General features: G+C 39.9%; 2 protein-coding genes across 4 annotated transcripts in view; one reads left to right on the forward strand and one right to left on the reverse strand.

Moving 5' to 3' along the window:
- Window positions 1-715: 715 nt before the first annotated feature.
- On the reverse strand, window positions 716-11,084 carry COX17 (cytochrome c oxidase copper chaperone COX17). 2 transcript variants are annotated; one of them, XM_053918411.2, is made up of 3 exons: window positions 10,857-11,084; window positions 8,032-8,148; window positions 716-847 (listed from the first exon to the last, which is right to left on the reverse strand). In XM_053918411.2, the coding sequence occupies exons 1-2, from the start codon at window positions 10,961-10,963 to the stop codon at window positions 8,064-8,066; spliced, it is 192 nt and encodes a 63-aa protein (XP_053774386.1). In that variant the 5' UTR covers window positions 10,964-11,084; the 3' UTR covers window positions 716-847; window positions 8,032-8,063. The 2 variants fall into 2 exon arrangements, with proteins under 2 accessions (XP_053774386.1, XP_024433912.1); XM_024578144.4 differs by having other exon boundaries at window positions 8,060-8,148; window positions 10,857-11,082.
- Window positions 11,085-16,575: 5,491 nt separating this feature from the next.
- CFAP91 (cilia and flagella associated protein 91) overlaps window positions 16,576-24,299 on the forward strand; it is a 74,255-nt gene continuing 66,531 nt past the window's right edge. The window contains exons 1-5 of one of the 2 annotated variants that reach the window (XM_024578035.4): window positions 16,576-16,784; window positions 21,081-21,157; window positions 21,690-21,847; window positions 22,975-23,055; window positions 24,169-24,225. In XM_024578035.4, coding sequence (XP_024433803.2) covers window positions 16,661-16,784; window positions 21,081-21,157; window positions 21,690-21,847; window positions 22,975-23,055; window positions 24,169-24,225 — 497 coding nt within the window. In that variant the 5' untranslated portion in view covers window positions 16,576-16,660. Of the gene's footprint in view, window positions 16,785-21,080; window positions 21,158-21,689; window positions 21,848-22,974; window positions 23,056-24,168; window positions 24,226-24,299 lie in introns of those variants that run through there. The other variant, XM_045185968.3, reaches the window with a different exon arrangement.

Raw genomic sequence — 24,299 nt, forward strand, 5'->3', positions numbered from 1 at the left:
GCCCTCCCAAACCCCCATGTGCACAGGAAGCCAGTGGGAGTGTCCAGCTTTTCCTAGTGTGTCACTGTACCATTTTTGTCAGCTCCCCAGTGTCTTTGACCCTCTTTCGGCTGCCGTTTTTAGTCAGGGCAAAAGTTTCCCACATACAACCACACACAAGTGCACATGGTTTGGGCATCTAGCCCCCACAGCTCACGCAGGCGCTGAATGAGCTTTCCACCCCCCACCCCCAAAGCTATGCCATGAGTGACTGCTTGCGCATGTTCTCATAGTCACACTGTCTTTGCTTACAGTTTGCCCCTGGTAGCAGCCTCCTTCAGAGAACACTCTTTTTAGGAAGGAAAGGGCTGTTTTATTCTGCCTTTGTTATGCAATGTGCTTTCTCCCGTGTGAGTACCATTGTCCACCACCCTCTCCCCTACCTTGTAGAAGGTGTGCATTGTGTTATTTTTAATCTGCACCTTGGCAGCCTTCCTGTGCCCCTGCCTTTTTGCTTTGAAGGGGGTTCCCCTGTTTGTCTGGGGTCTCCTCTATTTTCCGGGGACCTCTGCTCTGACCTACTCCATTACAACAAATACCCAGAGTTCCCAAAATGACACATAGGAAACATAGGAAATTTATATTATAAGATGTGTTTATTTTATAACCTTTAAGAGAAAAAAAATAATTAAGTGCTGTGTAAGGATGTGAGGAACGCAAGAAACACACCTAAAGATATTTGACCATGCAATTTCCTTTTTTTTAATTATAGATACTTTTTCCATTTATCACAGTTCATTAAAGAACTCCCAAATTATTAAATCATCTTCATTCTTCAGGAATTATTCATTCACAGAGAGCAGACCACCTACAGAAAAAGATTTATTTTAGAAAGTCAGATTTCAAACATCATGCCAGACCTATGGAGTTAGGAAATAAAGGCCACTAGAAATGAGTACCTCAGCCGAACACTACCTGCCACAATTTTTCTAACTCAGTCATGAAATAAAAGATTCACATTTTAAAATTCTAATTTTGTGGAACTAGAAACCTCACTGAAACTCTTCAATCCATTGCACTGTTTAATCTTTAGAAGTCTTTGTTGAAGTAAAACTATGTATTTATTTTCTCAAAAATATCTTCCCAAAAAAGCTAAGGCAGTTTATTTTTAAGGAAGTACTCAATAGGAATTTTCAAACCCCTCCTTACTGATTCAAATATGTTTGGCAAAGATGCAGGAAGTAAAAGGCAGAAGGTCAGCTCTGTATAAAAAGACTTTCTGTGGAAAGTTACTCATTTATCCCATGGGCAAAATAAAGGTAACCCTTTTGAAATCCATTTGTGAAGATCAAAAAGGGAGAGTAGCAGAGAACAGGGTTGCTGGTCTAGTCAGGCAGTACCAGGCTTCTCGTCAGACAGCTCCCACCCATCTCCACAACCATCCTCAACCCCACCCCCAGTCCCTACCCCAGAAGACATAGAACAGTGCTTAAAAAGTAAGTAATTTGGGCTAGCCAACTCTTCAAGTGCTTCCCTCATCTAACTATTCTCTGTATTTGGTTTAGAAAAGATAAGCCTGAAAAACAATAAAACATCTAAACTCTGTTTTCTAAAAAGTTCAAAGAAAAAATACATTTAAGGAAAAGGTCTGAGCAGAAAAGACAACCAACAATGAAGCCACTCAACATTTCAGGAGATAGAAGTCTATAGTAAAAACACTGGTACCTCTTGTGCTACCGACTGTGTATCACATATACACATGAAAGCCTCTGCCGCAAACTTCTTGGTTATATTTCTGGGTGTAAAGCCCTTGACAGGAGAGATCCTGTCCTCACCTTGGCATTTTTTAGGGTCTTAAGCAATAAATATCTATTGAATGAATAAATGTTTGAATAGCAGAAATAACCCTTCCTCTGGATTTTCTCAGGATATTTTCATACATAATCAGTTGCTTGTGTGTATGTGTGTAATCAGCGTATTTTAACCTACTATTAAGTTTAGTTAAATTTAATAAATACTGAGTATCATCAACGCTAAGTGCTAGTTCTCTAATTTCTTTCAATGATTTTAGCCCCCAAACTGAGTTCTCCAGGTTCCTTCTGAATCCTAAAGGCAGAAAGATACTAGCTGCCATTTTCTCCTTACATTTTTGAGCAGCTTCTAGGTTCCTCTAGTTTCTCTTTCAGTAAAAGACGCAGTCACGAACAGAAGAAAGTATTTAGAATCACCACCATCACACACCTAATTATCCTTCGAAGTAGTTTTCAAGTCTCTACCTTTGCTACTATTAAATCTTTAGATAATATATTTAGAATTATTCCTTCAGCCTAAGCCATTTCAACATTTGAAAGTATCTAGGAGTTTCTGAGTCAAGAGGTACAGTTTGGGGCCCAGGCTTGTGAATTTTGGAAAATATTCCTCAGGTGACTATAAGGTACACCTCTGGCTAAATGTAGCCTACTTTTATGTTAAGTCCCAACCTGCTGATTTCAATGTACAATTATTTAGAAAATAACACTACTATCTACAAAGGCTTTTGAATTATGAAACTTTCATAATCATTACTGGGAAGACCTAAGTTTGTAAAATATTTTTCCTTTGAAGCTATCCTCAGAAAAATGTGATCTAACAGTCAGAGAGATATCAATTTAGTTAAGTTTATCTTATAACAGTGTAGTGTTGGATTTGACCCTACAGCCAATGACCTGGTTACTAAGTTATATACCAATGTGTTTCAACAATAGGCCTTTCTAATTAGCGTTCATTATAAAGTTTTAGGGTTAGAGATTAAGACGATGCACAATCCTAAAAATGAATATGTTGGCAGTAAGACCTCATTAGGAGCAAGGGGTAAAGAGTAAAGTGCCTGTGATGTGGGGAACACAAAAGACATAGACTCTAGTTTTAATTCCACCATCTATCCAATGAACTTCAGCAAGTCTTCTGATTCACTGTTCCTCCATTTCCCCATGAGGGTTGGGGAAAGAGGACACCTGTTCCTCTTCCACCTGTTCCTATGTGGATTCAGATTGTTCTTCTAACCAGAATTCAAAAATACATTACTAGCTTATAGATTTAACAACAGACCTCAACTAAATGTCTCCTATCCACAACTCCCAATATATGAGATATTCCTTTCTGGTTTCTATTTGACAGTTTAAAAAGCCCATTCATATGTATATCATTTAATCATCACAATGACTATGAAGTAGTTTGGTCATGTATTATTATCTTTGCTTTACAGATAAGGAAATGAAAGTTCAGAAAGTTAAGGAGTTGCCCAAGAGTAACAATTGTTTCAACATCAGGTCTCCTAAGTCCCAAACTCTTGTATTTTCTTACACAAATGAAGAACACAGGAATCACTCCAACTCTGTCCTAAAAACATAGGAGAACTGTATCTTCTGATCCTTGTGAATATATGCTACTTACAACAATTGTACTACCTTTGTTATCCACATGAAGTCTACGAGAAGCTTTTGGTGCTCCTAAAATGAGCATTTTAAACAATCACCCGTTTCATCAAGACGGGCTTGGCCCTAGCCAACAGCTTACATAACTGATTAGGAAGAGAGTCAGATCATGAACTAGTTGGAGGAGAGACATGACCGCTATCTGTCCCTCGGTTCTGGGCCAGAACAGTTTGCTTTCTCCAAACCCCCCTACAGACTGATCCAAACTGACGCTCATTCTGATATAAACCAGCACCCCTTCCTTGCCTCCTGTGATGGGCTGGTTTCTGGAACAGGTTGTTGTTCTGAACTGGACAAGCATGAAATTTCCCGTACCTGGTAGCATTCACATACTAGTACCTGTGACTATGCCCCCCCTTTACCCTGCATAATTTTCTGACCTCTGTCAAGGGGTACAGGGATCTATTTCATCTTGCAGCTGCCCAAGACAGGCCCCTCGTATGTACATTTCCCTTAATAAACTCCATTAATTACCAGATTGGAGTGGCCAGCCTCTTTCTTTGGTCTTTCCCTGACCTCCACTTAGAGAGGTCTATTTTTAGTCTCAGGGGTCTCCCCTGGGTCTTCATATACTAACAACAAGAAAACCATGTACAAGTGTTGAGGGTTATTTAAAAATAATCAATAGGTACATTTACTCTTTTTAAGAACACGGCCTCCCACCCATATTTACTTATTTTACAAAGTGATTCACCATGAGATTTCTTTACATGACCATCTAACCTAAAAGCCACTTAAGTAGCTCATGTATACAGAGTAGATATACTATATTTAAATCATAAAACTTATTATGGTTCTCTTTATATAAATAAAAAAAGTCAGGTCCAGAGAGGATTAATGTCTTGATGAACATTAGATGTAGCTGAAATAAAACACATACTAAGTTAGACATCAGGAGAACCAAAATTAAGCACGAGGACTTTCGGCCTAGACTGTTTTCCACTACAGAGTAATACCCCTTATCAGCTCACGACAAGGTCCTTACCCCTCCTTCTTTACAGCTCAGGAGGTACATTGGCCATATGTGAAATTCCAAAGAGGCAGGAAGGTGAAAGGGAAAGAAGCCAGGCTCTCTATTACTGTTACATTGTGTGTGGCTTTGGCATTATCTCTCAGCTATGATTAAGTTAAAGGTGGTGGTGTGATGTGGATGACGGGACCTGAGGGTGGGGTGGGGCACAAAGCAGGAATCTGCCTGGAGACAGGTTCCGGTTCTGATTCTGCTAATCCACCTTAGGAATCACTTCATACTTACAGGACTTAGTGTCCTCACTTATTTATTCATTTATTTAACAATCCTCTAACGAACACCTACTATTGTGCCAGGAACAACAAATGCTATAGGTCCTGAGAATATGACAGGGAGTGAAACAGAAGATTCCAACTCTCTCAGAGATTACATTCCAGTTGGAGTAAAACAAAGCAGATGAGAAATAAATATATACTATGCACTTCCGGCCAAGATGGGGGCATAGATAGACATGCTTGCCTCCTCACAAAACCATAAGAAGGATCACAACTAAGTTCAAAACTAAAAACAGCCAGAACTGCCAGAAAATCAAACTTATGGAAGTCTGAAAACTAAGGATTTAAAGAAGAAATATTCATCCAGATGGGCAGGAGGGGCGGAGATGGAGACCAGGGGTGGAAAGGACTAGGTGAGGCAGAGGCAGTGGCAGTGGCGGCATATGGTGGAATGGGTGGTCCCACATTCACAGGTGGTGGATAAAAACTAGGAGGGACACCTGGGGAGGGAGTGATCCCAGCCCCCGGCCAGACCACAGAGCCCAGGGTTCCAGTGCTGGGAAATAAGGCCTCTTGACTTCTGGCTGTAAAAACCAGTGGCGGTTGGGGTGGCAGAAGAAATTGCCAGTCTCTCAGAGAATCCATTTAAAGGACCCACATGGCCCTAAAATGAATACAAAACCACCCACGCTGGGATTTAGCACCAAAGCAGCAGCTAAAAGGGCACCAGTCACATATGAAAGTGGGGGGAAGTGACTGAAAACGGGGCGAGAGTTGAGCAAGTGGCCTTGTTCCCTCTCTGACCCCTCCCCTACATACAGCGCCACAAAGTGGGTTGTTACACCCTGGCAAATATCTAAGGATTTGCCCCTTACAACATAACAAATACACCAAGACAGGGAGTCAAAGCGGCTCTACCTAATACACAGAAACAAACACAGGGAGCCTGCCAAATTGTAGAGTCAAAGAAATATGGCCCAAATGAAAGAACAGATCAAGCCCCCAGAAAAAGAACGATATGAAATGGAGATAGCCAACCTATCAGGTGCAGAGTTAAAAAAACCAGTGATCAGGATACTCAGAGAAATCACTGAGTACAGCAAACGCATAAGGGAAGAAATTAAGGCTACACCAACTGAAATAAAGAAAAATCCACAGGGAACCAACACTGAAAGGAAGGAAGCTGGGGTTCAAATCAACGAACTGGAACATAAGGAAGAAATAAACAGTCAACCATACAGAATGAAGAAATAAGAATTCAAAAAAACAAGGAGAGAATAAGAAGACTCTGGGACATCTCCAAATGTGCCAACATTGAATCATAGGGATGCCAGAAGGAAAAGAGGAACAGCAAGAAATTGAAAACTTATTTGAAAAAATAATGAAACAAAACTTCCCAAATTTGGTGAAGGAAAAGACATACAAGTCCAGGATGCCCAGAGAGTCCTAAACAAGCTGGACCCAAAGAAGGCCACACCAAGACACATCAAAATTAAAATGCCAAAGGTTAAAGATAAAGAGAGACTCTTAAAAGCAAGAGAAAAGAAGAGAGTTACCTATAAAGGAGTTCCCACAACACTATCAGCTGATTTCTCAAAAGAAACTTTGCAGGCAAGAAGGGACTAGAAAGAAGTATTCAAAGTGATAAAAAGCAAGGACCTACAACCTAGATTACTCTATTCAGCAAATCTATCATTTAGAATGAAGGGCAGATAAAGTGCTTCCCAAACAAGGTAAAGCTAAAGGACTTCATCATCACCAAGCCCTTATTACATGAAATGTAAATGCACTTATTTAAGAAAAAGAAGATCAAACTATGAACAGTAAAATGACAACAAACTCACAACTATCATTAACTGAATCTAAAAAAACAAAAACGAAAACAAAAGCAAACTAGGCAAACAACTAGAACAGGAACAGAATCATACAAATGGAGATCACATGGAGGGTTAGCAGTGGGGAGGGGATGGAGGAGAATGGGGGAAAAGGTACAGGGATTAAGAAGCATAATTGGTAGGTACAAAATAGACAGGGGGAGGTTAAGAACAGTATAGGAAATGAAGAAGCCAAAGGACTTACATGCATGACCCATGGACATGAACTAAGAGGGGGGTTTGATGGAGGGAAGTGGGGTACTGGGTGGAGAGGGGCAAAGGGGGAAAAAAAATTGGGACAACTGTAATAGCACAATCAATAAAATATACTTAAAAATGTGCAGGCAATGGTGTTAAGAATAAAGTAGCCACTAGCCAGATGTGGTGGCTATTAAAATTAAATAAACTAAAAATACAGTTTCTCAGTTTTACTACTCACATTTTAAGATCTCAAAAGCCACTTAAGGCTGGAGGATACCATACTGGAATGTCCAAGTACAGAACATTTTCGTTATCACAGAAAGTTCTATTGGGGAGTGATGGGAAAGGGATGTTATTTTAGATGGCATGTTGAGGGAAAGCCTTTCTGATAAGGAGGGATTTAAAAAGGGACCTGAATGAAGTGAGGGAGTGAATCAAGTTGGTATCTGAAGGAAGAGCTTCCAAACAAAAGAAAATCACTTATTAAGGTTCCTTTCAGCATTAATATTTAGATTCAAGGTGTTTCCAAAAATGGTCTGATGTTTTAATTATTAGGACTTTATTAGAATAAAGTATAATACAAGAAAGAAATGGCAGCGTTGGCTGGTGTGGCTCAGTGGATCGAGTGCTGGCCTGCGAACCAAAGGGTTGCTCATTTGATTCCCAGTCAGGGCACATGCCTGGGTTGCGGGGCCTAGTCCCTGGTGGGGGCACGTGAAAGGCAGCCACACATTGATGTTTCTCTCCCACTCTTCCTCCGTCCTTTCCCCTCTCTCAAAAAATAAATTAATTAAATAAATAAAAAAACAAGAACAAAAAAAGAAATAGCAAAAATTCCATTTTTGTTTTGCAGAAAGCAATGCTTCCATGTGTTACCACTCCTTGTTTAAAAGCACTTACTAAAGACCCACAATGTTAGAAATAAGGAATAGAGAATGTTTTCCTATTAGTTTCTTTAAGTTGCACAACTGAATATTATGAACATCCGAAGCCATGATTACTTCCGACTTTAACATAACTCTAAAGGTTTTTTGTCAAGCCCTTTCTTGAGAGCTCAATTCCCCTCTTCCCAAATCCACTGAATACCTCTCAGTTTATTGGCATCACTTACTCCCTACATTAGCAACTGTAAAGTTATTTTTCAGTGATAATGCAGCATGGATTAAGCAGGTGAACTACCTTTCAGACAGAATGTTGCTCAAAGACTGCTAAATCTATAAAGAAACAGAGAAATTTGAAGCAATGAGCCTATGTATTACCTTCCCAATCAGAGAGTACCATGCTCACCATTTCATATCTTAAATCCCAGGGCTCTCATGCACTCCTTGTGGGCCTCAATTAGGTGTCCACAGTGTTCTTCCCCTTTCTCAATGATGCTACAAAACAAAATGTAATCGTTATCCAACAAAGTAGGCATTAAACACACTAGTAGTAAATAAGCATGCATAATGATGATGGGGAATGAGGCAGAACACAGGTCTGATAAAATGTAGCTGGAGTTAAAAAAAATGCTATTATGCCAAATGGATTTTTTTTCTCTTGTGATACTTTCATGCTCATAAAGATGTTTCACAGATAACTAGTATTGGGGGGGAGGGTCTGGTTAGAAGTAATAAGTATGCATATCAACTATTGCCTCTAGTCCACATCCAAGGAATAGTACTGCTCTAAATGAAATAAACTGACTGAATAAAATATTTACATTAAATAAAGCACAGAGAGAAGAACTGAATTTTTTGCCTGCTGTCACAGAGAAATTTTTGATTCTGCCCTATATGAAAATACACCTAGCCCCGGCTGGTGTGGCTCAGTGGACTGAGTGCTGGCCTGTGAACCAAAGGGTCACAGGTTCTATTCCCTGTCAGGGCACATGCCTGGGTTGCAGGCCAGGTCCCCAATTGGGGGTTCACGATGTTTACCACACACTGAGATATCACATACACTTATATCACACATTGATGTTTCTCTCCCTCTCTTTCTCCTTCCCTTCCCTTCTACCTAAAAATAAATAAAATCTTTTAAAAAACTTATTGAAAAATTAAAAAAAAGAAAATACACCTAAATAAACCTACTTTTAATCAAAAAACATCCAATAATATAAACAGCAAAAAAGAACTGGCAGCCAAGGGTACCCTGATGAGACCCCCTCATGATGATCAAAGAACTTTCCATTTGTAAGATTCACAAAGTAAAGACTAGGACCACACAGCTTATTTCTAGGGCCTGAAAATGTAATTTTAGCAAAGAATCATGTTAAGCCAAATGCAATTATACGTAAAAATTAACTCCTGACTATAGATATTTGGGGAGAAGCCACAGTGGCCTAAGGCAACTGATACAAAAGTAATTTAAAGACAGGTAGGTTCTCCTTCCATCTAAATCCTGGTCGGGTGGCTCACTTGGTTGGAGTGTCATCCATACACACCAAAAGTTTGCAGGTTTGATGCCCAGTCAGGGCACAGACCTAGGTTGTGGGTCTGACAGATCTCTCTCTCTCTACCTTGCTCTCTCTCTAAAAGCAATAAATATATCCTTGGTGAGGATTTTAAAAAATGCTTAAGGGCTGCCTGAAAATGAGAGTGACTGTCTGGGATGGTAGACTCCTCGTGAAGGTACGGCTAGCATTCCTTGATCATCTACTCAACGCTGTAAACTCTGCGCTACGCTCCTGATGTGGCTGATATCATTAACCCTTGCAGTAATCCTGGAAGCAGAGGCCCGTTTTACAGAGAGATGAGGCAGATACTTCAGATAATTTGTTCAAGTCAATGGACCAGGATTCAAACACGGACTCTGGATCCCAGTCTCTTAATCATGACATCACACTATCTGAAGGTTCAATAAGCACGTACTTTTACTGTGGAAACAACTTCAGTATCTTTTGTGGAGAAGGAAAAACTTTCCCCTACCCTCAAGGTTCTTGTTGGCTGATCTAATAATCAAATAGGCTTGAGACATTAGCAAGAGAAAATAACCAAATTTAATACATACTTATATGTGGGAACCCTGCATACATAAGAGAGTCTGAGATTCCACATGCAGGACAGGTTCAGAGACAGAAAAGGAACAAGGATGTATAAGATATCCTGAGCTAGGGGTGAGGTAAGGTGCCTTGGGGCTTCAAAAGGTCATTGCAGGATTTCAAAAAGCAGATGCTTAGTAAATATACTTAAAAATGTATACTTAAAAATTCTAATGTCTTATTTCTAATAATCTCTCACAGGCAAGGCCCCTAATTCAAGTTCTTCTAGGTACTTAAGGGGAGGGGCAGAAGATTCTCTTGGGCCCACGGCTAGAGTTGCCTTTAGCTCAAAACAATCTGCAAATTATAGAAGCATATCTTCGGGTGACTTGTTTTGAACTCTCAGTTTCAATTCTCCCTCCACAACATTATTTGCAAAGTACTAAGTATTAATAAAAAGCACTAAGCTTCTACAATTCTTATTAACCTCATGATGCCACTTAAATTCCTTCTAATGAGATTTGTTCCACTATAGAGGCTGTATAAAATGAAAAACAAAAGCTTTTATAGATTGATGGTAATCTGGATGTACTATTCTGAATACTACAATGTCACCTGTCACTGTCAATTGTTAAATTATCTACCTAAGGAGGGGAGGGAAGAGGAGGGGAAGACCTTAGTACTGTAAGAAATGTATCCTGTGTTCTACTACGTCTAAATTTTCGGAGGCATTATTCTAAATTTTCTGTAAAAATTACAGAATGTTTACTCTTTGGTCTTGCTACTTCTTCTATAATAGTCCACACCACATGGTATAGCAATTACTGGTATATGCCTCCATTAACTTAAAGCTTCTTTAAATCAAGTAGCAAATTTATCCATTTCTATATCTTCTGACCAAAGGTATCCCCTCTCCCATCCCTTCATCCGTTTCCCGCCAGAGCTGCGCGCTCAGTCAACAACACAGCCAAGCCTGCTGGGTCCAAATAACCCCAATCAGCGCCGCTCAGCAGAGCGAGGGTCAAGACCCGCCCGATGGAGGGGGGGGGGTCTAGGGGGGAAAAAGGCACCGGAAACAGGCTCGGGGCCCGCCTGCCGCCCCCGCCCAGGCTGCGCACTGACCACGCATCGCGCGCCTTCTTAGTCTCCGGGCAGGCGCAGCAGGGTTTCAGCGGCTTCTTCTCCTGAGTGTCAGAAGGGGCAGGGCTCGCCGCCGCCAGACCCGGCATCTTGTAAGCTGAAAAGGGTAACCACTACAGGCAACCTCAACTTCTCCAGCCTCCGCAAAAGCCGAGTCGCCGGCAGTCACTTCCCGTAGTCAGTTCCGGCAGCCGGTCTAGAAAGTACAGGAAGTCCTGCCTCTCTCAGACTGACGGGCGTGGGAGAGGAAGGGTGAAGAGGGCGCCTGCGCAGCAGAGGCTGAATGAAGGCTCCAGAAGGGCATCCGCTGCGCGCTGTTGCAGGGAGCCGGGATTAAAGGGCGCAAAGAATTTGTAATTAATAAAGGCTGAGAATAGATAGCTGAGTACCTCAAGCCCTCCAGCTATCATGAGTGTTGAAAACTAAGGCTCTAGAAAGTGAAAAGACTTGTCCACGCTAAACAAGAGAACCCACTATTGAAAGCAGGCTCCCCTTTCAGAATAACAGGTTAGTTCTGTGTGGAAGAAAAGGGGCCACATATTAGTCTGACGGTGCCAGGCAGCTGCCAAACTTAAAGAGACCTGAAGTAACCACAAAGGATGGTCTGAAATTAAAACGTACTAACTGAAAGCAGTTCAGGGTGGGTAGTCATGTTCTAGGCCAGTATTTTACCCTAACAAAGGTCGATCTTTACCTTAACTAAGCCTGTCTATAGTCTTTTTTGCACCTATGATAACATACCTTTTGAACATCAAGGTAATGTCCCTTTTTCCAAACCGCTTGGGCACAAGCTGAGACCACATATCCCCTCGTTATTATTATGTTAATTGATTATTAACTATCCTTTACCCACGATATGTAAAAGGAGTATGTGTCTATCATTTTACCTTTTATCGAATCCCAGAGGTTTCCCCACTTGGCTTTTTCCTGCCTCCCTAATCTATCACCAGTGGACTTCATGTAAACTCCTTATGGCACCTCCTTTGATTCTAATGTCTAAAATAAGGTGCTAAACTGCTATTCTTTGGAGCATTTCTCAGTCCTTTGAGGTATTGCTTCCTGGCCATTGTCATCAGTTTGGCTCAAATAAACTCACCAAAAATTCTCTACAGGTTTGAATGTTTCTTACATTGACATCTGTGTTTCTGGTTGGGACACTGCCTTCTCCTTCCTGTCCCTCTCCCCCACTGTCTTTCATTGACCTAGTTAAAAATAACTAGCAAAGACATTGAACAGTGCAATTCCACAAGTATTGAAAAAAATTTCCCTACCACCCATAGCTTACCCCATACACTTTAAATCCACAGCTAATTGGTGTTTATAGCTCTCCCTCTCCTGATTTGATTTCAGAATGAATTGTTCAATCAGGGCAAGTATATTAGTTAATAAATTGCAAAATGCCTTTCCTTGATATTTCTTGAATTCAGTTAACTGGTGCCTATGTTATTTGCAATAGTATATACATAGCAATTGCATTTTTTGCTATAGAGGATTGTTGGAGAAAGAAAATGAACTTATTTTTTTAAAGCAGTACTTTGTAGCATTGTTCAGATAGCTACCTGAAGATGGATATGTTGGGTAATCAAACTTTCAATATAACCTAACCAAGGTTTGTTTCTGTATTTCAGAGACTTAGCTCAGAGAATCCACAGGTGGTGCTGAATGGGAGTAGTTTATATATGTGTATTTTCCAAGTTACTAAAACCATCCCAATTTTGTCATCTAAAAACTTCTAATAGCATGATTTTTACTTCACTATGGATTAGTACGTTTAATACAACACATTGTCCTTATGTTCTCAATTCACCCTTATCTATGATAATCAGTTCTTTCAACTAGGTGTTCACACCCATTGTTTAGTATCTTGCCACTCAGTGTTTCTTGGACTAGCAACATCAACATCACTTGGAAATATAGCACACAATAACAGTTCAACAAATCAATGGGGAAAAGAAAATAAACTTGAAAAAATTAAACATCACATCAGAAGGAGGAGGGCTCTGGGTGCATTAAAGGTATACATGTGAAAGGTCAAATTAAGACATTAACAGAAGACAGTAGAGGAGATTATCTTCACACCCAGTGGTGGGGAACAACTTATGTGACAACATTTCAAAAACACAAATTGCAAGTAAAAAAATTGATGAAGTTAATTACATCAGAATAAAGAAGGAGGCCGTCAGACTGATGCGGCTCTAACCAAAATCAAAGCCTATAAAAGCCTCCAGGTTACAAACTCAAAATGCTGAGGACAACCAATCACAAACAGCCGACCAGGCTTTAAGCTGTAACCAATCATTAATTTTCTTTCTTTTCTCTGCCTTTTCTATGTAAAAGCCTTTCCCCAAGCTCCTGCTGTGAAGTGTTCCTAACCACTTCTAGGTTGGTGCTGCTCTACTTGAATCAAATTTTCCTTGACTAAACTCAAATCCTTTAATATGCCTTAGTTAATCTTTTAAAAAACACTAAAGACAAAGTTAAACAGATGACAAACTGGTAAAAGATGTTTGAAATATGTAAAGCCAACAGGGGATTAATGTCTAGAGTTAAGGAACTTACAGAAAGTAACAATAACACAATAGAGAAAACATTTTTAATTAATTTAACATGCCCTATGTAAAAACCTCAGGTCTGATTTTAACCAGTGATACTCGACCATTTTAAGCCTCTGGGGCTCTTTGCTTTTGCTGTAATTGCTAATTCAGTAGGCAACAAGAATTGAAATGCTGACTATAATGGGCTTTTTCTTAGTACAGTGAATATGCTATAGTATGATACCGAATGGGGATATTAGCTGTGAATGGCACCATGCAGTCATTCTGTGGATGGGATGACAGCCCTGGTACTGTAACAAGCAACAACTAAGGAGATAGTTTATAAAAACCCTCCATGATAAAGGTATTCTGTGTTATTTCATGCCTAACTAATCCCAGGTGTCCCGATTCTCCACACATGGGATTAGCTAGGCATGACTAATGGTAAGGGCCAGTGCTTGAGGTTGGTAGAGAAGGAGTGAGACCCTATGCTGAGAGAGGAGAATTAGAAGGCTTGAATTCTCACTTGCCTGGTCAACGGGTTCAGTGGTAATTTTGTACAGTATTAACATTTCTGCTTCTACCAAAACAAACAAACAAGCAAACAAACAACTGTTTCCCAGTATTTGTAGTTAAGTGTGTGCTGCACATCATTCTCTACAGCCTTCCAAGAACTCTGAAAGGTCTGAAGTTTGACCCTCCTATTTGCCTGCCACAGTTCCATGAGTTCTGGTAGAAGCAAGCAAACTGCTGGGTCAGGGATAAAAGATAATTTATTACTTGCAGCAGCAGCAGCAGCAAAATATCAGCATTTTTGTACCAGTTCCCTGAACCCCAATTCCCACAACATGCGGTGGAGAAGGCTAGAGGACATCTGCTTACACGCTGGGTTGCATTACAAGAAAGGAACAGGGAGCTTAGGAAGCCCCGATCTTTAATGATGGGCAGTAAGAACGCCTGCCCTTTGCCTAAAGGAGGACACTATCCCTGACTTCTAAGGCTGTAAGCAAACCTGCTCTTTTTTCTAGAGGGAGACACTGTTGCTGTTGTCCTGGGTTGTCTCCTATACAGACAAAAGAACAAAGGAAGACAGTGACCCTGGCCACCATTTTTTTCTTTTTGTTTCTCTGCTTATTTAAGAATGAGACAAACAAACACGAGAGACCCATGGAGAACCATCTCCCAACATGGCAAAGTATAACTTTCATTTCAATGAAATTTTATTATTAACTAGCATCCCTCTCTAATATCAGAGTTTCTTCTACACTAGTAAAGTAAAAGACAGAACTTAATTTCATAAAGGTTGTATATTAGTCACTTTCTTGTTGTGTAACAATATTACCACAAAAACATTGTATTTTATTTGTTTCTGTGTTTTCTCCCTCATTCGTTGAGCTATAAAAATTATCTTAAAATCTTCAATACTTGTTTCATTTAGACAGTAAATTTGTTTAATAAATGGGTGGATTTATTCATTAGGAATCATTTTCTTAAGCTTTCATGTACCAGTTACTTCAGAGATACTGTGCTGTCCATGAACTCACAGTTGTGAGAGCAGAGTTTCAAATAGTTACTAATACACGCGGTCAGTGCTGTTGGTGCTGATGAAGCCTCGCTCTGGGGGGTTTGGGGAAGCTATATAAAGGTGGCCAAGTTAGCACTGAGTCCTGAAGGATATCTATTAGTTGGGTGGCATAAATAGGAAAAGGTGTCTTAGGCAAATGTATCAGCTTGAGCAATGGTTTGGAGATGACAAGGTATGTGGCTGGTCTGCAAAAACCCCAAGAAGTTTAGGAGTACAGAAAATAAAACCAGGCCTATGTATGGAAAGAACAGCAGGCTAAGCTAAGAGTCTCATTCAAGAATGTCTGTGAATCACTTCAGAAAGACAAGGAAGCCAACTCCAAGGTGTGCCACCAGGCTAATGGCATAATCTGAGCATCATAAAGAATAATGATCGTAATGGGTTAAAACATCAGATAAGTAAAAATGCATGCATTCATAATGATACCAAACAAACAAAACCTTATTGATTAACCCTGGAGGTTGCTAGGGCACCAACTCATTTCTCTGAAATCTGGTAATTAAAGTGAAAGAACCCACCATTTTTTGTCTTTCCTCTAAGGTCCCTGTATTTTAGGATAACCAACAAATTGATGAGAGAAAGTTGTTTTCATAAAAGAATCCCAGGTAATAAAGAAAATTATTGAAAGTATTAGAATCACTGTTCTAGAATAATAAAGAGGCACACCAAAATGCAATGTGAAGACTTTTTAAAAAATCTTTTGATCAGAACAAACCAACTATTACATGACATCTTGGACTCAACCAGGGAAATTTGAATACGAAGTGAGTATTAGATGATATGAAAGAATTATTTTATTAGATGTGATATTGTTGGTTAAGTTAAAAAATAAAGATGCAGATTAATTTAAGGGTAAAATAATGTCTGGGATTTGTTTTAAACTAAGCAAAAAGAGGGGAGGTGATGATATCATTCTTGATGATAGGTAGATAAGGGATCATTACTAAAAGTGGACTCACTTTTGCCTGTTTAAACATTTCCCATAATAAACTGCTAGTGCCTACACCACGTGACCTTTAGTTGATTTAAAGCCCAGGGGTAAGTGGTAACAGTGTGCGGTTAATTACGGGGCCTTTAAACGCTGTTGCCCCGGGCCAGAGCTCGGTGTGCCAAGGACCAACGCTCAGGAGCTTAGATTCCTCAGCTCGCACAGGCCTCACGGAAAGGGCATGTCCGAAGTGAAAACCCAACTATTCTAGAAGGGTCTGAGATTTCCCAGGATTTCCGAAAGAGACTACAGAGTGCAAATGGCTGCTGGATTTGAGCAGCAGCCTTTTCCCCAGCCTCTGGCCCCTGCAGCATTGAACTGGGTGGGCGGCTGAAAGCTCGAGGCTCTGTCTCGGGAACGTAGTGGCAAGTGAGACTGACCTTTCCCCACTCGCTCCCTGCCCTCCCCATCCCTGCCCCTTCTCCGCGCTTTCCTTCCTCTCAGCCCTCTTCGCTCCCAGTCCACCGCAAACTCCTCGTCCCTAACCCTCCTCTCTCCCACCCCAGCACCTCCCCTTCCTTTTGAGTCCCGCCCCTTCCCTTAGAGAGCCCCGCCCCTACCGCGGCTTGCCCGGCCCCTCAGCTGGAATTCCAGCCGAGGTTACCATAGCTACGATGCACACAGCCCTAGTAGGCCTACTTAGTCAGTCCCCTGCTGGCGGTGGGGAAGGGTCGGCACGATGAGCCACGTAGTGACCATCCAAGAACCTCAGGTCAAGCCGCAGGTGTCCAAAACCCGGTGCGAGGTGAAATCGGGGGCCGTGCACAAAGTCTCCTGCAGTCGAGCTTATGATTTCCTGTACGGTAAGGGTGGCCCCAGACCTCCCTCCTGACTTGTTGACTCCAGGGCTAGGTGGGCCTTTAGCCGGTGGGACCTGGCCGAGGGACCAGCAAACGAAAGGCAGCTCCCAGCCCTGCAGGTGACAGCCAATGCGCTCTGCGTCTCCAGGCACCGTTCGAGGCCGCCAAACTCTTAGCCACCCTCTTTTCCTGATAATTTGCACAGCCCTAATTGATCTTCTTGCGAGCTTTGTATCCAGAAATGTATGCAATAATTTGCAGACTTGGAGAGTCACGCAACATTCCCGCAGTTCAAACTGCATAGAACACCCAATAACACTGACCTACCCGCTCCCAGGCTCTGGACACCTCCAAATTTGGCATTCTCGGTAAAGTGCCAGTTTATCTCACCTTTGTTTCTAGTTTTCTCTTTTTCTTTAAACTTGTACTTACCCATTACAGCATTGCTTATAAACTAGGTCCTCTTTATTGGCTCAAAAGGCCCAATTTATTTTAATGCCCTGGTTGTCTATTTTATTTCTGTCTCTTATACTGGACCTTAAGTCCCTTGCGTTCTTTAAGTTCTTGTTCTAAACATTTTTTGTTGCCTTCTCAGTGCCCGTTCCAGTGCTGGTACTTAAGCTAGTTGCCTTATAGTTGTTTATTAAATTATTGAGTTTACCATTACTTTTGCCTCAGTAGTCCCAGGCTCTTCACCTGAACCTTACTTTACTTTTAACCATGTCTTAACTCCTCTGGGATTCCCAGGGTCTCCTTTGGATGGGAATCCTATATGTACCCATTTCCTGGTATAGGGGCTATGTAATGTTTACTTACATATTCTGGCCATTGGTTTTCTTTATGTGCGTTTGGCTTCATCTTATAAAATAAATCTGGTAAATTTTCTAAACACATCACCATGTTTGTTTCGCAGGTAATTTGGGAATGGAGATAGATATTTTCCATGAGTAAAGACATGCAAAGAATTTATTAAGCTCCTTGTTTCTTTTGTCCCCAAACATAACTTCTTATTTTTGCAGAGACATTGCTAAAAGTTTCCACATCCACTCAGAATAGGGGATACAAAAGTTTGGATTGTTGTAGTAAAACAGGCTGTCTCACAGATACTTACCGTCAGGAAGCATAATATGGCAAGGACATGGAAGGTCAGAACTAAGGGGCCCTGCTCTCCTGCTCAATTTCTCGGATTTTATGGTCTTCCACCCCATTAGGGTTAGTAGATTTAGCAAATAAAAATACAGGACATGTCGTGAAATTTGAATTTGAGATAAATAATCAATACTGTTTTGGTATACATTTTTAATCCCTTGCAATATTGGGGACATACTGGGTTGGCCAAAAAGTTTGTTTTTTTCTGCATGATGGCTCTAATAGTGTCTTTAACTTCATACAAAACAATTTTGTTAGATTGTATTGTGACAGCTGTCATAACAGCATTCATTTTTAAAAATGTATCAAAATTGGTGAATTTTTGTGTAGCCCTTTTAATATTGAAGATGGAAGAAAATAAGCAACATTTTTGGCATAATATGCTTTATTATTTCAAGAAAGGTAAAAATGCAACTGAAACGCAAGAAAAGATTTGTGCAGTGCATGGAGAAGGTGCTGTGACTGATCGAACATGTCAAAGTGGTTTGCGAAGTTTCCTGCTGAAGATTTCTCCGTGGATGATGCTCCGTGGTGGGGCAGCCCAGATGAAGTTGATAGCGATCAAATTGAGACATTAATTGAGAACAATCAGCGTTACACCACCTGGGAGACAGCCAACATTCTCAAAATATCCAAATCAATAAAGTTATTGGTGAAAATGAAAAATGTGTCTTTTATTTTACTGAAAAAACTAAACAGACCTTTTGGCCAACCCGATATTTATATAAAAAGTTATTCTTTGCTTATCTGAAATTCAAATTTAACTGGGCTTTCTATATTTTATCTGGCAACTCTAACCGTGCTTTGTTCTGTATACATGCTTCCTTCTTCCTTCTGACAGAAAGCCACTTGTGTGTGGATTTCTTTTACTATGACAGGGACTGGGGTGGCGCTCTGTGTGACTTGTTAACCTAAAGCTTACCATCAGTCGTGCAGAGCCCGTGTATATCTTAGCTGAAAACTGAAGAGAGAATTAAGACAGGTTGCTGGGTGGGGTGGGTGTGTGGGGGTCAGTGATACAAATATGAACACCTTTCCAGGCTCTTTCACCCTCCCTCTGCCCCCACACCTCAAACCCAATGACCTTTCAATGTAGTTAATTGTCTGTTCAAGGCTTTTGCTGCTCTAGGTAGTGTTGCTTGGGCATCCTCACTAAATGTAATTTTACTTTTCTGGTCACTGTAGTAATTAAGATAAATTCAGATACCTTACATTTGTATAATACTTTACAATTAACATCATTCTCTTATAAATCCTAACTGCTAATCATTTATATACCAATATGCATTTCACTGTATTTTTTCTTTTTGTAAATGCTATGTGTCATGTACCTCCTTTGAAGTGCCCACTATGCTTTGTCACTTCCTTGAATCTGTACATTTGTTGATGGATTATTAGCTACAGTACTGCCCTGATAATTAAAGTCTTTTAAACATATGATACATATTTTCCTAGCTTCCAAAAATATTTAAAAATACATTCTGGATTTATCACGAGCTCTTTCTCCTTTCTTTCCTTCCAAAATCTGCAATTTGTAACATTTTCCTCTAAAAGTAGTCATTATGTCTTGGGCTTTCACCATTTCTTGGTTGTGACAACATTCTTAGCTTGTTAGAACTATTTCTACAATATGGGTAAATTGGCTAAGGGGCTGTCTCGTGATTTCCATGGGAAAATTTCCCTCATAAAATTCATGGGCTTTTGATAATATTAGGCCTGGGAGCCAGAAGGATGGGAGTTCAGGTCCTAACTGCCAATGAGTAAGTTGCTAACTTCTTGAAGTCTCAGTTCCCTCACCTATAAAATGGAGGCCTAGTACCTACCTCCCTGGGTTTTTGTGAAGATTAAGTAGAATATTGCATATAAAGCACTTAATACTGTTTAGGAGTGAACAAGTGATACCTGGTGACTGCTGTTACTTGTCTTACTTGGGCATCTCGGAGGCCTTTCTACTGCTTTTTGTTTTTGAGAATTTTTGTGAGTTTATTTGAGCCAAACTGACAACATACACTTGGGATCAAGATCTCCAGTGCTCCCTTTACTGCTTTTTGAGCACTGATTACAATCACAATGGTAGGACATGTTGCAGAATGGTAGTCACAAATCATGCAATATCGTGTCATTATCCTTTGTAGATGGCAAGAATGTTTCTATAGATATCATGTCTTAACACTCCTTTCGGGAATAAGAGGAGAATGGTTTATTATTTATTATTCAGACTCAGAGGATATGCAGATGAACAACACAATTGCAATGATAGACGTGGTATTATCCTTAAGTGACTTAAAACAAGAGTATGAATAGAAATTTCCTTTTATTCAATACTATTCTCAATATATCAATCTTTCGCTGAACTTTGGAGAAATAAATTAGTCCCCTCATTAACATACTTTTAAACTTAAGGAGTGATTTCTTAAGATAGCTGATCCTTTTTTTTTTTTTTTTTTTATCCTCACTGGAGGGCTTTTTTTTTTTTCATTGCTTTCAGAGAGAGAGGAAGGGAAAGAGAAAGAAACGTCAATTGGTTGCCTCCCATATGTGCCCAGAGTGGGGATCGAACCCACAACCTTTTGGCTGCAGGACAACACTCCACCCAATTGATCCACACCAGCCAGGGCACGGTAGCTGACCTTATTTATCTCTTATTAGAAAATGACATTTTCTTACCATGTTCAGAGAACCATGACATTTTCTTACCATGTTACTCATTCAGAGATAACATTCTGTTAAGAGTTTGTATCTTCCCTGTGTATTGAATATGGGAGGCAGTGCACAAATTTATTGTTTCTTTCACTTGCAAATGGACATAGTGTGTATATACATGTTCTTTCCTCTTAGACTATTTCCTGGGCTTCCTCGACCCAGATAGTGGCTTGTTCATAGAATGGATGAAAGTGTGTTAGTTAGGGTGCTTGAGAAGATGTTAGGCCTTTTTTTTGCATTCCAGTTTTATAAACTGACTTTGGAATTAGCATCTAATAGACTCTCAATAGTGGTAGAGTAACAGGACTATGAGCTGTTGCAGAGTTAAGCAATATCTAAATTTTCTAATTTGTTTTCCAATTAAGAAATTACATTGCTTTGGCATTGTTCTCAGCCCGGGACTAGATTTGTTCTATTCCTTATACTATCTTATTGTTTATTTTGCAGATCCATTGTTTATTGTGTCAAGTGAGAAAGACCACGCACAGGCAAATATGCAAGCATTGCTGAGTCGAAGCAGACTGGTAGGTCTACTTCATTCACTAAGGCGGCCTAGTGAACCTAAACCACCTAGTGTGGCTAATGGCACTGATAAGATTGACTCAACAAATCTTCACTGGACTTTATATTCTATAGAAATTGTTTTGCCATGATTACTAGGGGACAAAGGTGTCTTGATACTTGTGGCCCAATGTGAGAATTAATTAATTACCAATGAATAAAAGACATTGAATAAAATTACAACGTAATTTATTTCAATGAGAAAAGTAATATATGTCTGTATTAAAAGCATTAAAGAAGTACAGAAGTGTATAGAGTATGAAGGAAATCCTAACCCACTATAGGGTTAGAATTATCCCCATAATTACCCATTGTCATTAGTTTCTTGAGTATTCTTCCAGAGATATTTTACGAATATACCAATATCCCTTCTTTCTATGCCATATACACTCTTTTGTACCTTTTTAAAAAGTTGACAATATAAGTTAAATGCTTTAGAAAATCTGATGGTATAATGTTGTCCCTTTTCTCCCTGCCTCCCTGTGTTAACATTAGAGAAAAGTTCCCAGGTTTCGAACCATGTTCAGTAACCTGATCCATTATCCAAGACATTCTCTGTGTTGGAGCAAGGCAGACCCCGTCCCCCCTTGTGTCAGTCGCGAGTGGAGGGGGCATGAGGAGAAACACAGAGAAGCCCTCCAGCAACTTGCTGTGTAAGTGTCCACTGGCTTCGGCTGCTACTCGTGTTTTTAATGAATGCATTTTTCTTATTACAAATATTTATTTTGCTTTATTTAAAAATGCACAATTGTGATGCTCTACCTAGGTTAATTGAGCCTATATTCTCTCTCTCTTAACCCCTTTGACCCAAAGGAACTTGATTCAGGAGCAATGCTTATAGGTTTATTGGTTAACAGATGTTCTCAGAAGGTTGGAGTGAATATATATATTAAATGACAACTTGCCACCAAAGGTGGAGGTGACTGAATTTGTTGTTTCTTTGCTTCATCTTAGAAATCAGAAGTGTAATTTTCTGGTACTGTCTAAATGTGTTTTGGAGACTTGTGGCCAAAGCATCTTCAGAGACATGTTTTGTGAATTCCTTATTATTTTAATTATTTATTTACAAGTTCATACCTAGTAAGTGTTTTAAAATGTTACATTTAAAAGAGATCAACAGTTGTTTTTTAAAACTTTGTTATTCTCATGTGCTATTAATGAAAAGCAGGCATTTTTTAAATTGTGGGATTTTTATAAATTGACTCTTTTCTTGTTTTGCTTTTCATAAATTATTTATTTTAAAAAGAACTTTAAATTTTATTTTTCAATTAGTTTATATTCAATATTATTTTGTATTCATTTTGGGTGCACATCATAGTGGTTAGACACTCATATACTTTACAAAGCTCCCCCTGAGACTTCCAGTGCCCATCTGGCACCCTACGTAGTTATAATATTATTAACTATATTACCTACACTGTACTTTACATCCCCGTGACTGTTTTGTAACTTCCACTTTGTATTTCTTAATCCCTTCACCTTTTTCACCCAGCTCCCGAACACCCCTCCCCTCTGACAGTCAGCAGTCTGTTCTCTGTGTCTATGAGAATTCACTCTTTTCTTAACTTTTACTTCCTCTTGGCAGCTGCAGGATTCCTGGCTCAGGGAAAGTAATTCTATCTGTTGCGAGCTGTTGGTCAGTCAGATGTCTATCATAGGAGACTTTGCTCTCAGTCTGAAATACCCTTGTATCTCCTATTTCACAGGCATAGAACATTAAATACAAGTTATGTTTGGAAATATTTTAGACTTGAATTAATGTTTTCCTACTTCATTTTAGAACTGACACTTCTTTTCAGATGTCTAAAGTTTATGAAGATCCTGATGTTACTGGAAAGAATCGCTACAAATATTTTGAAAGGTAAAAAGTAATCACTAATGAATATGAGCCCTGACGTCATTAGTGAACCTCTCTATGATGATGATGGCAGCCATCATTTTCAAGTGCAGGCAGTGTGCCAGGCACCACTTTAAGTGCTTTAAATATATATATATTTTAATTTTTACAACACAAATGTAGAATAGATATAGTATCCCCCTTTACCAGTAGGGAAGCTGCAACCAAGAGAGGAGCAATAAATTGCCCAAGGTCAGCTAAGTTAGCAAGTGGCAGAACTGGCATCTCCCTGACTATGTCTCCCTGACTTCATTGTCACTTAATTTCAAATAAGAATGTATATTTGAGAATAAAATGAAGTCATCATGTGAAGTGAGATAGTAGAGAGAGCATAACAGTCATAGTGCAGGGAAAATTGTTAACAATGAGCAAACAGATGACATTTGCTCTCTCTGTGTGAATGTCACCAAAACTATCATGGTCAAAGATTTACTTTGATTCATTTGTGATTAATACTCATGAGATAATCCTCTGATCAAATTAAAATAAGATGAGGATTTCCCTGTAGGTCTTATCTGAATTTGAAGAATAGTATTAGTATTATATCTACATATGCTTCCTTGAGAAAGTAAATTTGTAATTCACATTATTATTTATGAGCAAATTCCTCATGGAAATTTTATGATGCTGATGTTTTCAGAGAAATGTGAAATTCTTAACATAGTATACTCAATCCCTAGGCTTTTGGGGGGAACTTTTTAAGACTAAATCATTGGGAATATCAGAATGCCTCAGGGCACTTGAGAAGCTTCTGGGAGCCCATGCGCAGCTGAAGCCCATGGGCTGTGCTGTGCAAAGCTCACCTCCTTTCCCAGCTCCAGGGAGAACACTGGAGTGATTGTGAGAAGAGCGGATTCATCAGCTCTGCCAGGTGTCTACTGAATCTCCTGGCTCCACTGGGGGATTTGCATGTTAAGCAGGAGTCTCCGCACTCCCTAGTGATTTTGTGTATGTCAGAAGTTTGAGGATTACTGATGTACTGATGGGACACTGGAGCCCACCGCTGTTAAAGTTGGAAGAGCGCCCTAAGGGCACACAACGCGGGAGTCCCACGTGTTTGCTTTCCTTTCTCCCCAGGCCTTTCCTTCCGTTCTCTCAACAGATGCCACTCAATGTTGTGTTAGCATCAACCAAGTAAGTAACCATTATTTTTTTTCAATTTTTAAATTATTTTATTGTTGTTCAATTACAGTTGTCTGCATTTTCTC

Source organism: Desmodus rotundus, chromosome 2, assembly GCF_022682495.2.
Source record: "Desmodus rotundus isolate HL8 chromosome 2, HLdesRot8A.1, whole genome shotgun sequence".
Classification (NCBI taxonomy): domain Eukaryota; kingdom Metazoa; phylum Chordata; class Mammalia; order Chiroptera; family Phyllostomidae; genus Desmodus; species Desmodus rotundus.